At 40.3% G+C, this 23,617-nt stretch overlaps 1 protein-coding gene across 1 annotated transcript in view; it reads right to left on the bottom strand.

The window, feature by feature from the left end:
* Positions 1-398: 398 nt before the first annotated feature.
* lrp5 (low density lipoprotein receptor-related protein 5) overlaps positions 399-23,617 on the bottom strand; it is a 74,249-nt gene continuing 51,030 nt past the window's right edge. Inside the window, exons 14-29 of the mRNA XM_061077103.1 lie at positions 18,500-18,635; positions 18,001-18,245; positions 17,497-17,681; positions 16,540-16,688; positions 15,430-15,607; positions 12,378-12,574; positions 11,229-11,431; positions 10,842-11,032; positions 9,522-9,731; positions 9,264-9,389; positions 8,504-8,740; positions 7,570-7,680; positions 7,242-7,481; positions 7,005-7,147; positions 6,723-6,820; positions 399-6,201 (exon numbers count right to left, since the gene is read on the bottom strand). Coding sequence (XP_060933086.1) covers positions 5,877-6,201; positions 6,723-6,820; positions 7,005-7,147; positions 7,242-7,481; positions 7,570-7,680; positions 8,504-8,740; positions 9,264-9,389; positions 9,522-9,731; positions 10,842-11,032; positions 11,229-11,431; positions 12,378-12,574; positions 15,430-15,607; positions 16,540-16,688; positions 17,497-17,681; positions 18,001-18,245; positions 18,500-18,635 — 2,974 coding nt within the window. The 3' untranslated portion in view covers positions 399-5,876. The remainder of the gene's footprint in view (positions 6,202-6,722; positions 6,821-7,004; positions 7,148-7,241; positions 7,482-7,569; positions 7,681-8,503; positions 8,741-9,263; positions 9,390-9,521; positions 9,732-10,841; positions 11,033-11,228; positions 11,432-12,377; positions 12,575-15,429; positions 15,608-16,539; positions 16,689-17,496; positions 17,682-18,000; positions 18,246-18,499; positions 18,636-23,617) is intronic.

Raw genomic sequence — 23,617 nt, forward strand, 5'->3', positions numbered from 1 at the left:
GCTGATTACTACCAGGTCTCACATAGTAACAAAGGGTTTTTGAATTGAATCATTGAATTTAGATCGAATAAATCTTTAGTTTATTTAAATCCCTTCTTAAAGCGTGCAATCTTTATTTTTATCAAAGCTTTTAGCAATGATTGATGTTCGCTCTTTTAAGACTGACAATTCCCATTCATTTATTTTCAAGATTTTTTTCTCATTTCATCAACCTGTCTAATGTTACTTCTAAAAGCCACATTGTAACATTTAAAAAAAAAATGTTCCCTTAAATTCCTACATTTTTCCTACAGAGACATGTAAAAATCTCTGCTGTGAAATTTTTTGCTACAAGTGCCATTTAATATCATAGATTAGCAGTCAAAACATTAATTCATGTACCTAGGACAGACACAATGTTCCTTAAAATAGAACCTTTATTATATAAAATGCTTCTGATACAAAAAAAAACGGTCACAAGAGAAAAATAGACACAAACAATTTGCTGAGAGAACAAAAACAGTGTCTAAGGAGTTTCGCTGACAGTGGCTTGATTTGGTGCCTATACACCCCTTAAAAATGGGCTGCTTGGAGCCAAACACATGCATGTGTGCGCGCGCACACAGATTGCTCTTATCTCTCAACAGTCAAATTACATTGAAATCTTTGTCCTAGAGGAGGTTTTGTTCTATATGTTCCCGCTGTTTTGGTGTAGTATCTTGAGCTGATATTTACTATGTGCTGGAGTGACAGCAGGCTGAATATAAAAACATTCAAAGCCTAAATCTAAACTTGAAACAATTAACTGTGAAGATGAACAATTAGTTAGTAAATGATACAATCTGTACAGTGACTTTGATGATGTGGTCCCAGTCTTGTTTTTATAGAAAAAAAACAAAAAAATATCTAAATCAAGTAAATGTTGCTTTCTACTTCCATCACATCAACATATCAGTTCGGTCTACCAGTTTGAATGTTGGCATGATATAAATGATAAATATCTTTTTTAATATCTGAAAGATGTGTGTTCAAACCACAGCAAGGTGTTTTGTTTTTTGGTTTTCAAGAGGAATTGAAAACCAAAATGGTTTATTCCCTTAAGCATCATGTTGCCTCTTCATTTATCAGATCATAAGACTAAGTACCAGAAGAACCTCACGTGAATGTGCAGTGGTTGTTCAGAAATCTTGCGGCAAAAATTGCAGTCAGGCCAAAGGTATTAACTGTGCTGTCTAACAGATTATAAAACAGCTTTTATTGCATACTTTACACAGAGACTGGCCAGGTGTGTTAAGGTGTGTAAGTAAAAAGGGTTTGAACTTCTTTTTTGTAGGTGGATTCATCCAGTGACCGCTATGAGCAGAATAGCTGACAACAAGGGAAATACCTTGTGGCGGGGAGGAAAAAAAGCTGGCTGGAGGGTATAGACCCCACCAGGGCTGGCATGGGTTACCTACCCATACTGGCGGGATCCAATATGACTTGGTATTCGGAGAAACAAACTAATGGCTACAAAAGCAACTAAACGAAAAATACACCCAGAGTCAGTGAGAGTTGGGGCGGAAGACGACTCACAACAAAGATGAAGACAAGCACAATTCAAGAAGCTAACATGACAGAATCAGACAATAAGCTCCAGGTGTGTCCCTGTGGCTGGAGGAAAATAATATCTGCCAAGGGCCTAAAAATACACCAAAGAAAGAAGTGCTTGATCGAAAGAGCGCATTACTTTCTAAGAAGTCAATCAAGTCAGTCGAGAGCGACCTGACTCAACCCAAAGTTCGCAGTACATCAGTCCCCCTGTATCTCAGGAGGTTATCTCAAGCAACAAGGTAGAAGAAACCTTTACCAACCAAATGTAACCTGACCTGGAGCATCAGAAAAAGCCAAATGGGAGCCCATCAATGCAGACCTAAGCACTATCCTGGAAAAGATAAAGGACAAAGTTGAGACAAAACTTGAAAGGATGGGTAACGTCATTTATAACTTCAGAACGGAACATGTTGGAGTGACACAGAAAGAACGGATAACACCAACAATGGAAACCAAGTCTAGAAGGAAGCTGGAAATAGAACATAAGGTACAAGAGAAGAGGCAGCTTAAAAAGCATTGGAAGAAAGCATCAGAGGAGCAGAAGGAGGGAATTAACATACTGCGGCAGAACATCAAGAGCCGACTGACAACCTTAAGGCGGGCAGAGCGCCTAAGAACAGCTCGGAAAAGAAAACAACGACAAAGAACCCGTTTCTTTCAAGACCCCATCATGTTCGTGAATGTCCTCTTCACTGCAAAGAAGGGAGGAACCCTGAGGACCTCAAAGCAGGACATAGAGGAGCACCTGGACTGATTACCCTTTGACCCAGGCAGACATGATCCGATAGATATTTTAATGATATCCCACCTATTGAGCAGCCAAATGGATGTGAGCCCTCCGAAATGGAAAGAAGTGGAGAGCACAGTGCGGCGGGCAAGAGCATCATCAGCCCCAGGCCCCAACAGTGTCCTGTACAGGGTATAAAAAAATGCTCCTAATGTTCTACGCTTCTTGAAGAAATTAATGTTTGGCATGGGTGAAGCCAAAAAGTACCCAAGTCTTGGCGCAGAGCTGAATGAGTACTGATACCAAAAGAGGAGGAATCCTCAATCAGCCAATTTCGACCCATCAGTCTCTTCAATGTAGAAGGCCAGGTCTTCTTTATTTTCATAGCCCAAAGGCTGACACGAAAAAGCTATCTGGTGAAAAACAAGCTGGTGGATACAACGGTTACAAAAGCGGGAATTCCATGGTTCTCTGGATGTTTAGAACACACTAGCATGATCTGGTAACAAATCCAATCAGCCAAAAGTGAGAAGAGAGATCTAATCGTCATCTTCCTAGATCTCACTAATGCATTCGGGTCAGTACCACCGTGTCCTCTGGGCTGCTTCCGGCTTCTTAGAAGTACCAGAAACCATCACAAATTTGTTTAAAGCCTACTTGGAAGATCTGCAATTCTGCTTCACACCAGATTTTACCACCATATGGCAGCGTATCCAAGTGGGCAGCATGTTTGGCTGCACTATCTCCCCACTAGATTTCACTGGGGCTAGAGAGGTGATTATTAGAGCTTCAAAATGGGTAGTAGGTGCCAAGCGACAACAGTCTGGGGTTCTGATTAACACCAATCATGGCCTACACGGTTGCGAGGGAAACTTGATGACAACATCACATGGGCCAGAATGAGTATCAATCCATCAAACTCAAGAAGCATCTCAATAAGCAAATGTAAGAGATCACACCATAGGTTCTACATCAATGGAGAACCCTTTCCAACAGTGTCTGAGAAACCAATAAAAAGCCATGCTATGATGTAAGCCTCAAAGACTGCGAGCAGGTCCAGCAACTGAAGCAGGATGTCAACAAAGGTCTTAAGAATATCGACCAGTCCATACTTCCTAGTAAGTTAAAGCTCTGGTGCTTAGAGTTTGGCCATTCCCCCGAATGATGTGGCCACATACAGTAGTTGTGATCCTATCACAGAAGTTGAGAACATGGAGAGGATGATCAATTCCTATGTGAGAAATGAGCAACATCGGCCTGTATGGACAGGTCGTTCCTCATTGTCGAGCTGCCTATCTCAAGTTTGGTAGAAGAGTTTAAATGCACCAAAACAAGGCTGGAGTTGACTCTCTCAGAGTCCTGAGACAAATCTATACAGGCTGTTGGACCATCCTTGACAACAGGACAGAAATTGACACCAAAAGATGCAACTCAACAAGCAAAAGCAGCACTCGAACACGCTGACATTGTGGGCCACTTTCAACGGGGAAGAGGTTGTTTGGGCCTAGGTCAGAGGAGACCCCTGTGCAACAAGGCAACTCCTTCAGAGCGGGGAAGATGATAGTACTGGAAATCAGGCAGTAAGTAGAGGCAGCAAGATATGCAAAGGCTGTCACTCAAGCAAGACAGGGGCAGGGACTAGACCCGAAACACCTGATGACACTAAGGTACACAACTGAGGATGTGTCCAGAACATTTGCTTGTGGTCACTAACGTTTGATTACATCAACTGGCAGTAGGCATTAATCAGTGTGGCAGAACATGCATTACATATTTTTCATCTGGTCCTATGTTCAAAAAAGGTAAAGTCTTTAGTTTTAAAAGGCATAGGGGCAATTATCTACTGAGCAACATGGCTTCATAATACTGCCATACAAGCCAGTAGCCAGTCAGATTTATCTTTAGCCTCAGTATACCCTCAAGTTTGGCCTGTATAATTGATAACAAGCCCATAACTGCATGGGGCTAAGATGCACAGTTATGCCCCTAAATTGTGCAGACGACCTTCAAACGTACAAGGGATAGTCAACATGTCGTCCTATATTCTCAATGTTGTATGATCAAGACCCAAAGTTATTTGATAGACATCAGGGTTGAATTATCTGAAAGCGCACTGAAACCTTCAATCACTTTTTTGAACTACTCCCAGTAAAATGTCTCAACAGTCTTTCAACCTTTCACTTTACTATTTCCAAAAAAATATAAGCATTGAGAGTGACATAGAAACATACATAATGAACGACACACAAAAGAAAATACAAATAAATGTTGATATAAAAATAATTTGTTATTAACTGTAAAATAGCTTCAAGAGATACTGCCAGTATGGAAGTGGGCTTTCTGTGAAATTATATGTTATAGTAACTGGGATAGAATGTACACAATAGCAGCAAACATACTTATGGTAAACAGAATGATGAGAGTGAAGAAAAGTTGATGGAAGAGGTTCAGATTCACAATGAAAAGCATCCATCCTTCACTCATAACACATATGTTCAATAGCTGTACATGTTGATATTAATTTGGTATATTGTTGTCATGTAGTCATTTCATGAGACTGAAGGCAGATGTCTTAGTTGGCATGAGAAAGATCTACCAATTCAAAAGACCCGATATTGAACTATATAGAATTCCCAATTTGAAATGATGAGAGACCCAATTTAAAAATAATGTACAAGATATTTCACACTTGGATATTGGCTCTGATCTATCCACCCACTCATCCATTCATAATTCTACACATTTATTCAGTCATCATCTATATAGGTTATCTAATATCCTATGATAAGCAAAAGTCTTGTATGTTGTCCTCTAATCCATCTATCCCCAGCTTGTTTTCTCAGCCAGAGTGGATCAGCCAGCATGAACAAAATAGCAAAATAATTCCTCTATAATCTTTTTTTGTTCAATTATTTCAAATCCTTTATACAGTCATGTTGTTGGTCTGCCAAAAAGGATGCTTTGAGGAAGGAGAAGACAAATGGCAGGAAGTTAGAAGTGGGGGTGCAAGGTTTCCATCCTTTTGCTTGTTCTTATTTTATAACATGTGGCATTGGACCTATGGTTTCCAGACAACAGCAGTGCCTTTTGATGACTCTCTAAGTCAGTGATTTTAGGGGAGGCCAGGAGTTGGGCTCAAATTTGGACAGAGGGAAGGCTTGACATTTTGTTTCCCAGCAAATCAAATTTTTCTTATTATGGAGGAGTGAAAATTAAAGTGGGAACTGCTCGCTGTTTATAACCACCATCTCCTTTTGGTGTTCTTTAGAAAGGAAAGAGGACCTTGAACCTTCGGCCACCAGTGAGAGAATGTTAGAGCAGAGCACATGGGAGACAAACTGATCAAATGATGGTCACCCTGAGAGCTCCAGGAAGACTGGAATAATGATATGAACAAATGGGGACATAGGAACCTTGAACAAGGCACTAAAGCCTAAGCAGTTGAGATAAAACAGCATGTGTGAGCCACTCAGGGCTAAGGTTGGCACATTAGTTCTTTCCCAGTGGGCCAGACAAGGCTACTTCTGAATGAGGCAAGCATACTCTGTCCTTTCCTTCCTCTTGGGCTGTTAGAGGGTCACAAGGAGTCGGTGCAGGGTGAGGGAGGAGGGGGGCAGAGGTGAAAGTAGGAGTGCTCTGTGGAAGGGGATGGGGGGCAACTGTCCTCAGCTGACAGGTACTGGGAACGGGGAGTGGGGGGTGGAGGGTAGGGGTCAGAGTCTGAGTTAAGGTCCATGTAGTATTTGGTGTGTTTGCCGTGGCTGCCATGGCCCATGGCCTTCCACCGGCCTGTTGATGATGCCAGCCCAGCCGGCAGGTGGTGGGGGTTGTAGTCACTGTCACAGACATCAGTGCTGCAGGGTGTAGTAGGCGGGGCAGTGCCACGGACTGGATGGTAAGGTCTGATTGGGGGGAGACATAGTGTTAGTTTAGAACAGGGTTTAGGCTCTATAACATTTAACCTGTATTAAAACTTATTTCAACACTAATGAGGATACTACAGTGCAGGGGTCCGCAGATAAGTTTTGCCGTAGGCAATTTTTTTTCTTACAAAATCAAAGGCTGTTTCAAAACATCAAACATAAAGTGCCACAGATGTGTATCTAGGTTTTATGACAATATGAAAGAATACACCACCAATACTAGTGTCCATAATCTGGCTTCACCAATTTCCAACAATGACTGGCTAAAGAAGGTGTTCTTCAGATATCATGTTCACAAGAATTGGATAAACAACAACTCCAAATGTAATGCCTCCGACCCATGAATTTAGAAGACAGGAAAATGGAGCTGAATAACTTCTGGAATAGCAAAACCAGTCCAGCACTGAACTTACATGGGAGCCAATGCTGGATGCAGAAGATTTTTAATCAGACATTTGCTGGTCAGACGGATATTGTCTATATGAGACAGTTTGTATTACCTGTATGATCTGGTGGTAGACGGACTGTTGGAAGAGTAGAAGATCTCTGTGTTGTAGAGAGAGCGATCAGTAGCCGGGGACGGAGGTGGGTTTAGGATCTACAAATGAAATATCTTTATTTTATTTGACGGTTGAGAGAGAAGAGCAATAGACCAGTGTGTTTGTGTGTGTGTGGTGTGTGTGTGTGTGTGTGTGTGGTGTGTAGTGTGTGTGTGTGTGTGTGTGTGTGTGTGTGATGTGTGTGTTGTGTGTGTGTGTGTGTGTGTGTGTGTGTGTGTATACCTGAGGGTAGAAGGCTCCCTTGGTAGATGATGAGCTGCTAGATGATGCTCCAGTCACGTGGTTCCTGTCATAGAGGGGTGCTCCACTGCTGTTGCTTCCCATCAGGCTGACCGAGCTCATCATGGACTTTCCACAAGAAATCCCTGCACACAGAAATTCACATTTTTACCGAGACAATAACATGTTACTGATATTGTGTGTCAGTAAAATCATCACTATTTTAGTGTTTGATCTTACCTTGGAAGGTGCCATGCTGGGAGCTGCTTGGGGAGATGAAGTTGAGGGGTACATGGGGCGTACCACCAATGTACTCATGAGGAAAAGTCCCACTAGGGCCCTTGTAGCGACGACACACCACACGCTGGCAAACAAAATAAGCTGCCCCGATAACAAAGACCAGCAGGATGATGGCAATGACTGGACCAATGGTGTTGGGCCCCGTGTTGGGGATGCCACTGGAGGGAGGTGACACATTCTCTACATATGGAGGAAAAATATAAAATGGCTGGTCTACACATGGTTTTACACTATATGATATGTTGTAGGAGATTTTCAATGTTTTTACCACAAGCAAGCTCATCTGATCCGTCGGGACAGTCAGAGTAGTTGTCACACTGTTGTTTCTTGGTGATGCACTGGTTGTCACTGCAGCGGAACTGATTGGGAGGGCAAATAGCTGCAACCGAGGATAAACAAATTGGAGACACATTGATATGCTGCATACATGTTACTTCTTTAATAGAAGTTGTAGCTGTCTGTCAAAAAAAAAAAATTCGGCAAAATTAACTCAAACAAGCCACTGAAGCACCACTTCAGTTGGATTGTACTCAGGTAATTAAGAAGTCGATTGTCCAGGCAAGATTCATGTTTTGGTTGATATTCATTTTCCAGTTCAGAGGCAAACATACTGGTTTTTCTCTTCATGCTCTGGTAAAAACCCATTTACCTCACTGGTGCTTCCCCTGACATTAACATACCTGCTACCTTTATCCTGAATCCTGCCTGGTGTGGTGCTTAGTGCCCCCTAGTGTCTACATTTATAGATGCACAAAATAAAATAGCACAACTTATCAAACAAATAAAATAGCTCCTACAGAAGTGATCAAATATATATATATATATAATTTATAGTTGTTAAAAAACTGATGGCCTGTCTAGTTAGCTTCTTTTACTTTGGACATGTATTACTTGACCATAATACGAATCACTTATTTTTCTCTTGGAATGGATTGTCTCTACAAACAGAAGTCATTTGCAAATCTGTGGGCATGGATTGCAGTTTTATAATCAGTTTATAATTCAGTTTTCAAATCCAAGAGCACACATTAACACATCTTATTTTTCTTAGATGAACATAGGAAGGGGTATGTAGGACTGTGACTGCAGCACTATTCCTCAGCAACATGACATTTTTTTAATAAATAATATTTATAATTTTGTGGTAGCTAATAGTCACATGTCAGCTTAGATAATAACCACTGTTTCAAGTGTAAACCTACTTTCACAGTCTTGCTCATCAGTGTCATCAGCACAGTCTGGTTCACCGTTGCAGCGCCTCTGAGCATCAATACAGCCTCCTTTATCACACAGGAACTGGAAGGCTGAGCACACAGGACAGTTCTCCTCATCACTACCGTCTTCACATTCAGTAACACCATCACACCGCCAAGCCATTGGAATACAGTCGATCTCCCCTGTGGAGCAGGTGAACTGCTCTGTGGAGCAAGTGGGAGGCTCTGACAAAGACAACAGAGGCATTGTTTGTTCATTGTGTGTTGGAGAAGAGGACAAGGACATAATATAAAATGCAAATGGAAGGATTGAACACAGAATGTCAGGAGACCATAGAGATCAGAGCCTGCAAATCCACTGCCATGGTGTGTCCAACAGCGAGGGGGGTTATTGTGGGTATGATTGTAAACATAAACAACCAGATTATCATAATAGCATGCTAATAACAGTAAAAAATGGTTTGATTATTCAGGTTTTTTTTTTACAAACAGACAGAGATTAGGACACTAAAAATGTAGTGTCCTAATCTCTGTCTGTGCATTTACAACAAACAAGAGTTTAAACCCACCACCACCCATCACACTGACTGGACACTGGAGATCCTCCTGAATTCACAAGTGAGTTATATCAGACTGAAACCTGAACCTAAAGAGGACAGGTCAGTTTGACTTGACAAGCCTCACAGAATTATGACTAGGGAGAGAATTTTGGTTAGAATGCACCATGATTCACATCACAAATGTTTACCTCCACAGCGCAGCAGATCCTGCAGTAACACCAGGTGCATTGGACAGGAGCAGCGGGGTGTACCATCACCCTTAGCAATGCAGATATGAGAACAACCTCCATTGTCACGGGAACAAGGGTGGGATGCTGGAGAGAAAAAATAGTTCTTACTCAAAAATAGATGCTTTCCTGCTAAATTAGTACTTTAAACAAAGCCATTAGCACAGCTTGCTAAAATAAATTACTCAGTCCATGTGTCAGAGCGGCAGAGGTCCATACCAAATTCCTGTGGGTCCATCTCTTCCACAGCATGGATGGAGGTCAGGTATGATATCCGTCCCTGAATGCGTGTGCGTCCATCTCCTGTCAGTTTGTCCACCCTCTCTATCATTTGCTGCTGCCGGTCGATCCAGTACAGATGGCCTCCCAGGACTGTCAGCCCCATTGGCTGGAGAATGTTGGAATCCTGGAGGACGATGCGATTGGCTCCTGGAGGAGTGGGAGTAATGTCCATGTGAAATCTTATGAATAAGAAATAAGTAAACCTGACGAACCTGTCTAGATTTCTGATAACAAAAATGTAATGCTTTAAATATATACTTACAGAGAGAGATTAAGATATACACAAAATTAATTATTTATTAATTTAAAACAAATTACAACATCTCTGACACTCACACTTTCATAGTTACATAGTGTGACTGGGATTTAAGTGATAAATGGAAAAATTCGTTAGTTCTCATTCTGAATCAGACAGATAGGTACCAGAGGAGACTGTTTAACTATTATTTAATTAAAATAGAAAATTGTTGAGAAACTAAACAATTCCCACAATGAGCAAACACGAAATGAACGAAAAACCCCACCATTAACCAGAAAAAAACTCTAGCAGAGGTAGACCCGATGTGGTTGGCCATCTACTTTGACAGGTTGGGGTGAGAGGAGGAAAATTGGCAAGAGAGGAGACGTGGGTGGAAAAAAGGATCGGGGGAAAGACAGAAGAGGAAAACCAGGAACAGTTGTTTAACTGTCATATTAAGCTGTCAGACTGGTTGTTATAATACGCATAATATTTACAGTTCGAATTATGTTATTTATGATAGCAGCACCAGTTAAAATAAAAATAATAATAATAACAATTATAATTATTGTTAAGCTAACAGCCCCTGATATTCCCAGGCAGTCTCCCTTTCCAGTACTAACCAGGCCCAGCAGCCCTACTCACCTTTCGAGGTCAAATAAGAGCAAAGGTGGTATAGCCACGCAGATCATTATTTTATTTATCTGTGTTCTTTACACATACATATGTTCATTTATTTGTCCACACAACTGACAGGAAAGATGATTTAATTAATGATGAGACAGTGCTATTACAATTTTTTTTATATCTTTTTACCTGACTGCACAGCTAAGCAACAACAGACTGGTGAGAAGAATCTCCAGCTCTCCTTTCACAGAGTTTAAAGATGATGATAATAAACAATAACAAATTTAGTACAAAACAGACATTTATATTTCTCTTTCTGCAAATTAATCTGAAGAGATTCAGTTCAATCTAGTGGTCTAATTAAACAATAATTTGTGTTTCTGTTGACTCACCTGTAAGATCACTGCTCTCAATGCGTTTAAGGTCAGCATCGACCCAGAACAGTTTCCCCAGTTTATTGTCCAGAGCCAGAGCTACTGGTCTAATTAGACCAGTGGTAAACAGAGATTCTCTCTCTGTCCCGTCCAGACTGGCGCCTTCAATTTTAGCTGAGCGCTCTTGCACTGTGGTGAAATACATGTACCTGCAGTGGGACAAAGGCACATTTACACACTAGAGGGCACTCATTCTATTCTCACTGTGATACACCAGTATGTTCCGTTATACAGTTCTAATAACTTGTGGGATTGCAATAAATTCCTTCCCTACATAGAGTACCACATATCGTCAAGTAAAAAAGCATTTATTTTGAGCAGCAACAAAAATACAAATAAGCTCACCCTTTCTCAGCGCTGACCATGATGGCCCGGGGCTTGTCCGTTTCATCCTTCAGGACCACACCCACAGTGTGTCCATCCATCCTCTGGACATTGATTGTGTTGGTTGTCTCACAGGTCCAGTAAATGTGGCGGCTGTACGGGTCCAGACTTAGGTCATGAAGCTGGTTGTCCATTGACTGAAAAGTGCTGCTCACAATCATGGACTGTGGACAAACACAGCAAGGTGTGGTGGGCAATCTCATATTCAAAGTCATATTAGGCTGGATTAGCTGCTCTCTGTCTTAATATGTTTCCCATAATTTGTTTGCTTATTTACATATACATGAGATTCCCATAAATGTTATGCTCAGAGAGTTTTCGCTCAATATGATACAAAATGGGGGGGTCCAGATCATGAGGAAATCTGAATGGGGTGGATCGACCCTCAACCCTCACAGTGTAAGCTCCAATAATGATAAGATAAGATAAATCTTTATTGATACACACAACAGAGAAATTCACTACAATAGGGAAATTCACTAATAATAATAATTAAGAGCCTTTTTTAAAGAGGGAGGCAGAGAATCATTTTAAGGTGTCATAGAGTGGGAGGAGTGGTGGAGGAATAGAAGGGACAAAAAGTAAGTGGTGAGACCCATGATGGAGGAGAGGCCTAGGGAGAGGGACTTAGAAGAGCTTTTAACCCTTCTCGAGTCATTTGCCTGTTAGTAGTCTCCATCTGTCATTGAAGACACTGTCCTAATCATAGTCTGCATTTAAATTGTATAAGTGGAATTGTATGTTTTATATATCAGCTTGTGTACATCTTTTGGTTGTAGTTTTCATATAAGCCATTCTCTACCACAGCCACATGCATTACAATTCAAACACTTTTACAATTAATTTATTCATATTGTGCTAATGTTTTGTAAAATAATCAAAAACATTTTAACACATCTTTGAAGATTCACAGGCTTGTTCCACTGTAAACACTCCTCATATGTCTTCACATACTACTTTCTCTAGTCCAAATCGGAAGGACACAACTAGGAAAAAGCTTCAGAGTCTCAGGGGTGTGATTGAGAAAAGAAATTACCAGCAAGAAGAAACATGCTGAAGATAAAAATATATTTTAAAAACTGTCAGTGTGTGTATCATGGCAAATTGTACCATGGCTCCATCGTCTCTGGCCCTTCTTATGTTCTGTCGTCCGTCCAGCCAGTAGACAAGGCGGTCCAGTGGGTCATAGCTGACTGCTCGGACGTTCCTTAAGACGTGGATGGGCAGGATGATATCAGGACTCTGCTCTCCTAAAACCATCCTGCTGATGCTGGCCTTTTGACTGAAGAGCAGGAAACTGGAGGGCGCTGCAGACAAAGGCAGAGAAAGAGAAAGAATTGAGTAAGCACAGTGGAAACAATGTTTTTCCTGACAAAACATAGGCTCTAATTTTCAGTGTATATATATATATACAGTGCTGTGAAAAAGTATTTGCCCCCTTCCTGGTTTCTTATGTTTTTGCATATTTGTCACACTTAAATGTTGTAGATCATTTAAACAAATTTTTATATTAGACAAAGGTAACCCGAGTAAACATAAAATACAGTTTTTAAAGCATGTTTTCATTTATTAAGGGGAAAAAGCTATCCAAACCTACCTGGCCCTATGTAAAAAAGTAATTGCCCCCTAAAACGAATAACTGGTTGTGCCACCCTTGGCGGCAACAACTGCAATCAAGCATTTGCGTTAACTGGCAATGAGTCTTTTACATCGCTGTGGAGGAATTTTGGCCCACTCTTCTTTGCAGAATAGTTTTAATTCAGCCACATTGTAGGGTTTTTCAGTATAAACGGCTTGTTTAAGGTCATGCCACAGCATATCAATCGGATTTAAGTCCAGACTTTGACTAGGCCACTCCAAAACCTTAATTTTGTTTTTTTTTAGCCATTTAGAGGTGGACTTGCTGGTGTGTTTCGGATCATTGTCCTGCTGCATAACCAGTGTTGGGAAGGATACTTTCAAAACGTATTCCGTTACAGAATACATGCCCAAAAATGTAATCTGTAACGTATTCCATTACATTAACTAATCTGAGTAACGTATTCTGAATACTTGGAATACTTCCGGTTTGTATTGCATTTTTTAAGTGTATGATTGCGGCGTTGTTTTAGTCAGTGGAGCAGCAGCAGTTTAAACTCTCTCTCCGCCGATGCGGCGGGCCAGCTGGATGTCCGGCTCCCATCCACTTCCACCTCTGTGCGGGTCCCACCGGAGGCTGAAGCCCCGCGCTGCGCCAAGGCTGCCTCGCGCCGTGCAGCGATCGTTTTGGCGTCAAGTCTATTTTTGTTTGCGCTTGACGCGAGCGTATCGTGCCAGGAAACACACTGAAAAATTATTTTAAACGATATTGATGACATATTTTATATGATATAAATGATAAAGTATGCATCCCATAGTTTGTATTCCCCTTCTGTTGTCTTGGAGTTTTAATTTTACCAATTTTACCAATCACATTATTAAATGCCCCCCTGTGCCCATCCATACAGACACACAAGCAGTCATAAAGATAAAAAAGAGGGGGGGGGGGGGGCGCTCCCCATTGGCTTGAGTGGAGAATACGTAATTTACCCTCGACACCCGACATTGAACGGAGCAAACAGCGGAGAAGTTCTTGAAGATGGATGACATTAAATTGGGACGCTGTTGCAGTGACTGTTGGAGCAACAAGTGACCATGTGCTTTTATACTACTGGGTCAACGGGTGATATTATTAGCGCTGCCCGGCGCTTCAGCATCGCTTCAGCATCCGGTGTGAACCCGGCGTGCCTCGCTTGCCTCCTGTTGAGCCATTACAGCGGAGCTCTGGAAGCGCAGGTCGGTATTCTCTCACCAGGCGCTGGAAGGGCAGCTTGCGGATCAGCAGCTCCGTAGATTTCTGGTAGCGACGGAACTCTCTCAGAGCCATGGTCCCGGGCCTGTAACGGTCCCGGGCCGTTAGCGGTGAGGCTTCTTCACGCCGCCGGGGGCCCGGGCGCTCTTACGGCAGCCCTGGTCTCCAGCTGCTTCCTGGGGGCTTTGCCGCCGGTGGATTTATGAGAGAGTGAATAAACTCGTGAAACAGAGAAGTACCGTCATGTAATCCACTGATTTCAACAATGTAACTGTATTCTGAATACCATCTTTTTAATTTGTAACTGTAACGGAATACAGTTACTCATAATTTGTATTCTAAATACGTAACGCCGTTACATGTATTCCGTTACTCCCCAACACTGTGCATAACCCAAGTGCGCTTGAGCTTGAGGTCACAAACTGATGGCCAGACATTCTCCTTCAGGATTTTCTGGTAGAGAGGCAGAATTCATGGTTCAATCAATTATGGCAAGTCATACAGGTGCTGAAGCTGCAAAGCATCCCCAGACAATCACACTACTGGTATGATGTTGTTTTTATGAAATGCTATGCTAGTTTTACGCCAGATGAAACGGGACGCAACCCTTCCAAAAAGTTTGGGCATAGGGCCAGGTAGGTTTGGATAGCTTTTTTAAATGAAATCATCATTTAAAAACTGCATTTTATATCTAACCCATTTTATCTTTGTCTAATATAAAAATTTGTTTAATGATCTGAAACATTTTAAGTGTAACAAATATGCAAAAACATGCGAAACCAGGAAGGAGGCAAATACTTTTTCACAGCACTGTATATATATATATATATATATATATATATATATATATATATTTATACACGTACAAATACAACCAACCCAGGCGCTCTGAATTATGGTCCCTGAAGCTAAGGACCGGGGTAAGAATGAAAGTAAGAGTAGAGGCCTAAACTCTTTGGAAACATGACATGCTTAGCTCCCCGTGACATTAAGAGAAACAAAGGGGTGCTAGTTTGAATGTGTTTCGGAGTGGAGGCTGTCTCGACCGCAGTCATAAAAGCTAGCCAGCAGCACTCTCGAGCTGACTTTGGGATCTGTACACTGCCTGCAACAGTCCAGGCAGATATCCTATGACAATTGCAAATTTAATACTTTGCAGCCAATTTATGCTAAATTTAAGACAATTTAAGATCTTAATTTTTATTAATTTTGATTTGTCTTTTTAAAGAGCCGTGGAGAACCTGTACATCAGACATTCGTTTTTACAGTCACTCCTGGAATTCAAACCAGTGGATATAAATTCTCAGCCATCCTGTGCTTCTCTGTACTTACAGCTACAGTTTCGTCCGTCAGGGTTCAAGGTGTAGTGGGAGGCACAGCGGCACTGAGCACCAGCAGGCGTTGCCAGGCAAAGATGGGCACAGTTGCCATTGTTTTGGGAGCACTCATTGCTACCATCCTGGCGGGATGAGTGGAAAACCAGGATGTCTAGCATTAGCTCTAGCTGACCCTGAGGACACAATGATTCAATACAAATGAAGTACAGTATTACAGAAAAAAAAGTATTCACTCATTATCTACTCACCACTATTCCCCAGGAGCAGTATTGAGGCATTTTGTGTTTATGCCTAATGTTTTTAACTTTTGAAGAAGTGGTCACAATTTACTTCGATTGTATTGGATTTGGCTGCAACACTGTTTACCCTTGAAAATCCTATTTTTCCCTCTGTTTTGTGGACTCAAACACTTTACCAACCCCTCCATCAGGAAAGGGGTGAGTAGATGGGTGAATTATAATTTTGCTGTGAACTATCCCTTTAAGGCCAATTCATGCTTCTGCGTCAAGGCTATGCCTTAGGTGCGCACAGAGCCTCCGCACAGATCACAGCTTTCATAGTTGTGTGTGTGAGTCGCACTGCAATTAAACGCTAGTGGCAGTAGAGTTTTTATGCTGATTTACAACTTCTCTGGCGTCTCTGTTTACTATAGAACAATGGTAAGTGTTACTAAATGGATCGTGTTTGAGTTGGAGGTGATAGATGTTGAAAAACAAAAACTTTTTAAGAGTTATAAGAGAGAAAAGAAAGACGTTGCCTTTGTTCTTTCCTTAAACTCAATTCAAAAATGGCGACGAGTCTGTCAGACAATCACAGCTCCTGCTGTCTGCGTCACTGACGCGTATTTAAATCTTTGGGGAGGTGCAAACCAGGGTACACCGTAGGGTTCTACATATGGTACAGATCTCTGAAGCAGAAGCATGAATTGGGCTTTAATGTTAAAGCAAGTAAGACATGAAATACGTTTACAAATAACTTCCTCTCCTCAAACCTTTAATAAAAGCCGATACACGTACAAAATAGGAGCACAATAACAGCACTGATCAAATATTTTGGTTAGAAAATTTGACTAAACTTGACCCTTGATTTTGAACTTGTTCCAAACCTGCAACACCACAGTGCGGTTGAGCCCACTGCGTTTATCCGCTCTCTCAATACTCCGCAGATTGAAGTCTGTCCAGTAGATAAAATCTTGGTATTGGGTCAGACCGAAGGGGTGAGGGAGGTCGTCTACTATGATCTCTCTCTGAAGGCCTGCAAAGGATGAGACAACCTTTATTGAAATAGCTCCTCATTTTCTTAATAAATCGTAAATGGTTTTGTATTTATATAGCGCTTTTCTAGTCTTGATGACCACTCAAAGCTCTTTACAGTACAGTTTTACATTCACCCATTCATACACACATTCATACAGTGCATCTAGTCTATTAGCAGCACTTGTGTTGTTCTATGAGGGGCAATTCGGGTTCAGCATCTTGCTTCGGCATGCAGATGGGGAAGACTGGGGATCGAACTGCCGACCTTCAGGTTGGAGGATGACCGCTCTACCCCTCAGCCATAGCCGCCAATAACTATGTCATCTTCCAAGCATCAAGTAACACCATCATTAAGGACTTGAAGTAAATAGTTATCAGATAATTGGTTTGGCGAGATGAAAAGCATTGGCCAATGCCTGTGCTCACAAGGCCACACACCAGTAGGTAGCCTTTTTAGTGTTGCTGCCAATGACCCATGGGTCAAACAACTTCCTGCAAATTTTACAGGTTATAATGCTGTATTTTATTTTTTTATTTCACCCTCGTTCTGCTCCTGATCTGGCAGAGCAGATGAGGGAGGTTTGTGTGGAAGTCAACATTCTTCCAATACTGCTGCAAAATAAAAATACATCTGTAAAAATTAAAGGGGTTGGAGCGGAGGAATTCGAAGATCTGGAGGATAAGGTTTAACAAATACATTCTGTTACATATAATTTGATTGTATCCATTTGTGATATTAATTCAAATTGTTGTGGTCTGTTTATTATGTATCTGCCCTGTTGCAATGTTAGTGTGTAAATCCAAACCTTGCAAGTTGGTGCTTTCGATCATACATGTGTCCAAGTCGGTCCAATAGAGTCGATGGTCTACATAGTCAATGGTCAGTCCGTTTGCCCGGCCCACTTTATCAACCAAGGTCATGATGATGCTGCCGTCCATGTATGCTCTGGCTATACGAGGTCGACCACCCCACTCTGTCCAGTACATGTATCTGCGGAGACAGAACATTGTTTTAGCCTGGGACGCACATGAGATAGTAGAGCTGTGTGCAGCGCTCATTGCCTCACTGTTGTGCACTTTCTCTCTACTTTCTCTGTCTCCCGCTCTCTCTGAAGCATAAGAAAAGGATGTTATAATAAAATGCCAATGACATTATCGAGACAAGTGAGTGCCATGTGTTACAGAATTGGCACATACACACAAATAGGGGATCAAAGGGTGTTAGGCTGTTATTGCCGTGAATGAACAGTGATGACCATTGACTTCAAGTAAAGCCAATATGAGAACCCAATTATTATATGCAATAATACCCTTTAGCTGGGTGCAGTGCCAGTGAGCGAGGGTTGTCCAACGATCGCGGGTTGTCAAGATCCTTGCAAACCAGAACTTGCCGGTACTGGCCGTCCAGCCTGGCCACCTCGATACGGTTAGTGCCTGTGTCGGCCCAATAGATGTTACGACCCATCCAGTCAACTGCCATGCCTTCTGGGTAGTCCAGTCCAAACTCTATGATATGTTCTACTGAGCTGCCATTCATATATGCTCTACTAATTGTCTAAAAAAAAAGGAGAAAGGCGTAAGAGGACAAATCTAATTCAGAGTTCAATACAAGGTCATGGATGTACCAAAATAAAGAATAAAAACACTGTCCAACTTACTTCCTCTGAAACAAACATCAAACTGCCCACAACGTTCATTCTGACTTCTACTCTTTTCAAATCTGATGTTTTATCATACATCTGGTTCAGCAAAAATTACGCAATTTAAACTCAATCCAAAACTTAGGTTGGTTTCAACAGCCCAGCTCACCTTGGACTGTATGTCAGTCCAATATATTCTCCTTTCAGAGACGTCAAAGTCGAGAGCTGAGGCTTCTTTAACTCCAGTCAGAGGAATGGCCACGTCGTTGCTGTTGGTGCCCAAAGAGATACTCCTGATGTTGTCCCTGGAGAAAAAAGCACTAAAGAAATGTTTTCCAGTCCAAGGTAAGACCTCTGCAACACTAATTATTACATTTTTTACACCCATTTATCCCTGTTAACAGTAATAATAAAAAGGCAAAATACTTAAGGCACAAAAACAAAAGAATGGCCATTCTATATTCTTCACACTTTTGTCTAGTCTTACTGATAATAAGCTACTAAGTAAACATGGGAAAAATGTAATCAACTCAGTACAGTTTTATCAAATTGAAAGAGAAACTAGCAAGAGACAATCTTTACATTAGCCATGACTCCTTTTCTGACAGATGAAAACTCAGAAGTCATTACCACATTGTATATTTATTTAATATATAATGTATTCTATTTAGTGGTAAAACTGAAAAATGTACAAATAAAAAGTTACAATACACTTAAATTAATTTCCACACATCTGTGTAAAAAAAGTACACAATTTAGTGGTAAAACTGAAAAATTTACAAATAAAAAGTTAAAAAACAATTAAATTAATTTCCACACATTTGTGTAAAAAAGAACACAAGTAAAAATGTAATGCTTAGTTATTAGATGGCCGGGACACAGAAGAGAGCACAAGTAATACCTACAGTTTTACAGTCCAGAGCAGATCAGTGAAGGTGAAACTAACTAATTCTGGCGATATGGAGAAGTGATAACAGACTGACACTCTGCACAGCACACTCCTCAGCTGTAAGACCACTGTACACTTAAACTGTGTCAAAAATATGGCAATCAATTTAAAAATATTGTGGAGGTTAATTTATGATTTTTTTTTTTTTTGAACATTCTTTTTATTGAACATTTTCAGAAATTATAACAGTCCAGCACAGTACATACAGATTATATGAAATATGTAGCAAATCCAAAATACATCTACAGCAATGATCTCAAAAGTCCTAATTAGGTCTTACATTTCAGGCAGTTGCAGTCTGAGCTCCCAGGTACCTCACCACTTTATCAAACTTAGCTGTAAAAAGGTCATTCTGACCTTTGATACGAAATCTTAGTCTTTCCAGAGAAATATAATCTAACATCAGAGACTTCCATAGATATATTGAAGGAGGTTCATCTCCTACCCATTTGGTCATAACAGCCTTCCGGCCCAACATAAGCAGAAAATGTACAGTGTTTTTATGTGGTCTTAGTGATTCAGGAATATAACCCAATAAACATAATATTGGATTAGGCTGTATTTTCTGTTTAATTATCTCACCAACCTCATCGCATACATTTTGCCAAAACCGTTGAATCTTTTCACATTCCCAGAGGCAGTGAAATCTTGTCCCTAAAATAGTTTTACATTTTAGGCAGTTTGGAGAGGCCCCTGCTGTGTATTTACTATACATATGAGATATATAGACATTTTGTAGGATATTATATTGCATTTCTCTGAATCTGTTACATATGGATATTTTCGATGGTAAAAGTAAGATTTCCTCCCATATTTCACTGTCTATCGTTGTTTTCATCTGGGTCTCCCATAGTTTCCGTAGGGATGATAGTCTGTCTGTTTTTAGATATTGCAATTTGGAGTAAAATTTGGAGACAAAATGACCCTGTTTAAGACTATCTAAGAGAGTCTTTTCTAGTGAGTTAAAGTCACCTGGAAGACTGAGAGTATCCATTTTAGTATACACATAGTGTCTGACCTGGAGGTATTTGTAAAATTCTTTTGTTTGTAATTTATATGTAGCCTGTAATGATTCGAATGTTTTAAATGTTCCCCTATCCCAAAGGTCATAAATATGGTAAATTCCTGCTTCATACCAGTTCTGAAAGTTAGGTCCAGTGCCTCCCCTGGTTAATTCAGGGTTATCAATCAGTGTTGTTAAACAACTCAATTTATGTTTAGTCTCGAATAATTTCCATAAAGAATTCCAAGTACTACACACATTATTAATTAGATAATTGTCTTTCGCCATAATTGGTAATTCACTCCTGCGTTTGTCAAGTAAGTTGACAGGAGAGTACGGTTTGGAGAAAGTTGCTTCAATATCAAACCATGGCGGCTTCGGTTTAGCAGTCGACCATATTGAAATAATTCTGGCTTGCATTGAAGTTGTATAGTATGTAATGTTGGGGAGGCCCCATCCCCCTTGTTCTTTTGGCAATTGTAAAATATCTAATTTAATTTTAGGCTTCCTGCCAGCCCATATAAAGTCAGAGATAGCTTTATTTATATCTTTAATGTTGCTTCTCTTCAAAAATATGAAGAGCATAGATAGAGGGTACATAATTTTGGGCAGAATTGTCATCTTAATAAGATTGATTCTGCCAAGAAAGGATATAGGAAGCTTCTTCCAGCTCAGCATCTTGTCTTTAATGTGTTTTACCATGGGGTTAACATTTTTAGCATAAAGTTGAGAAATTTTTGGTGTTATTTTAACCCCCAGATATGTGAATCCATCTGGTGCCCAGCGAAAAGGTTTTACAAAGTCAGGTTCATGTTCATATGAAATACCAATAGGCATGATTTCAGATTTTGTAAAATTAATCTTGTATCCAGAAATTCGACCGAACTCTTTCACACATTTGATTAGCACGGGTATTGAATTTTGTGGGTCTGTCAATGTCAGGAGGATATCATCCGCGTACAGCAGAATTTTGTACTGTGTTGTTCCTATCATCGTTCCTTTGATACTGGAGGTTTGCCGGACAGCAATTGCCAATGGCTCTATAGCTAAAGAAAACAACAGAGGTGATAGTGGTGACCCTTGAGCTGTACCTCTGTTAAGTTGAAACTGGCCAGAAATTAGACCATTTGTTAAAACTGAGGCAGTGGGTATTTTATATAGAAGCCGTACCCATCGAACAAAATCTGATTGAAAGCCAAATCTTTTCAACACCTCAAACATGTATTTTCGTTCAATACGATCAAATGCTTTTTCTGCATCCATCGTTACTATAGCACTTGGAGTTTGATGAAAATTAAGATGGTGAATAATATTAATTAAACGTCTTGTGTTGTCCGATGAAATACAGCCTCTCACAAACCCTGTTTGGTCTGCATTAACTATATCAGTCACCACTCTTTCTAGTCGATTAGCTACTATTTTTGAGAGTATTTTTACATCCACCCCAAGTAGGCTAATGGGGCGATAAGAGGCACATAGTTCTGGATCTTTCCCTTTTTTGGGGATAACTATAATATGAGCTAAGTACATAGATTTTGGGAGTTCATCCTCTTCAAAAGATTTGTTGAACACACGTTGTAGTAGTTTGTTAATTTTGCTTTTCATCTTTTTATAAAACTGAACACAAAATCCATCAGCCCCTGGACTTTTATCCGACTGGAGTGAGGAGATTGCATTATCAATTTCTGTTATTGTAACAGGTCCTTCTAGCAGTTTAGCTCGTTCATCTGTTAGCTGAGGTATCTGTAAACCATCTAAGAAATTGCTATCGGCAAGTGTATCATTGTCCAGTTCTGAGGTGTATAGTGTTTTATAAAACCTCTGAAAACATTCATTAATCTTTGTATTATTTGTCTGGCGAATTTGATCCTCATCAGATATTGCAGAAATAAAAGCTTTTTGGGGAGAGTTTCTTGCAAGACGAGCTAAGAACTTATTTGGCTTATTTCCAAATTCAAACATTCTTTGTCTAGCAAACAGAATATCAGACTCAGCCTTCTTTGTTAGTAAATTAGTCAGCAGTATTCTTGTCTCCTTTAACTCTTTAAGCACCCTATCGGATTTGGATCTATGAAAATCTTCCTAAAATTTTTTGATTTTATTCTCAATTCGTGATTGTTCCTGAGTGCGCTCTTTTTTCTTCTTACAAGAGTATGATATAATCATGCCTCTCATATAAGCTTTATAAGCTTCCCACACCAGTCCCGGATCACAGTCATTGCAGTCGTTTACATCTAAATAGAGGTCTGTCTGTGTTTCCAAGAATTTAATAAAATTATCGTCATGAAACAGTGATGAGTTAATTTTCCAAGAGAACGATCGCTCTGTGGGCCTAAGAGGTTGCATTTCCAAAGTGACAGAAGCATGGTCTGAAAGGGCAATGGATCCAATGTCAGACTTTTCCACCAAATGGGCTAGGTGTCCAGATATAAATATATAGTCAATTCGCGAAAATGACAAATGAGGTGGAGAATAAAAAGTGTAATTCTTGTTATTAGGATTCATGTATCTCCAACCATCTAGCAAGTTCAATATCTCAAGAAAATTTTGTAATTCTCTGCCAGATTTTGACTGATCTTTATGGGGGGGGTCTTTGTCTAAAGAGGGGGAAAGATAACAGTTAAAGTCGCCTCCAATTATCATATGTGTACAGTCCATTTCAACAATTTTACTGAGTAGGAAGGCAAAAAAGTCCTTGTCATAGACATTAGGAGCATAAACATTTCCTAACAGTACTGATTCTCCATATAGTTCTCCTTTTACTAGAACTATCCTTCCATCTGTATCTTTGTAGCTATCTTTAGCTGTAAATGGTAACAATCTGTGAACTAATATAATTGCTCCCCTTTTATTTGTAGAATAAGATGTAAAATACACCTGTCCGACCCATTCCCTGAGATATTTTTTGTGCTCCTCCTCATTCAAATGGGTTTCTTGGAGGAATGCAACCTGGACATTTTCCTTTTTAAGATAGTTCAGAACAGCTTTCCTTTTGACAACATTATTTGAGCCCTTAATATTCCAGGTACAAAACTTAATATTCAAAATAATATAATATTATATCATGCTGCATAGTCTCATTTACATTATAACATAATTTGGATATGCTTTCAATCTGAAATCCTGCCTGCACCATAAACAAAAAACACTTGAACAATCCCAGCAAGAACAAACCGAGGCTTGGGTAATACCTACCTAACATGGCTAAAATGGAGCCTAGAAAACAAAAAACAAAAACCTTGTTGTACTCTAGCTATACTGGTACAGCTGAGGGGGCGAGTGAATCAAAGTGAGAGAGAGAAAAAAAAAAAAGAGAGCATGTCGGGTCTCTCCAT

Source organism: Limanda limanda, chromosome 8 (assembly GCF_963576545.1).
Source record: "Limanda limanda chromosome 8, fLimLim1.1, whole genome shotgun sequence".
Taxonomy (NCBI): Eukaryota; Metazoa; Chordata; class Actinopteri; order Pleuronectiformes; family Pleuronectidae; genus Limanda; species Limanda limanda.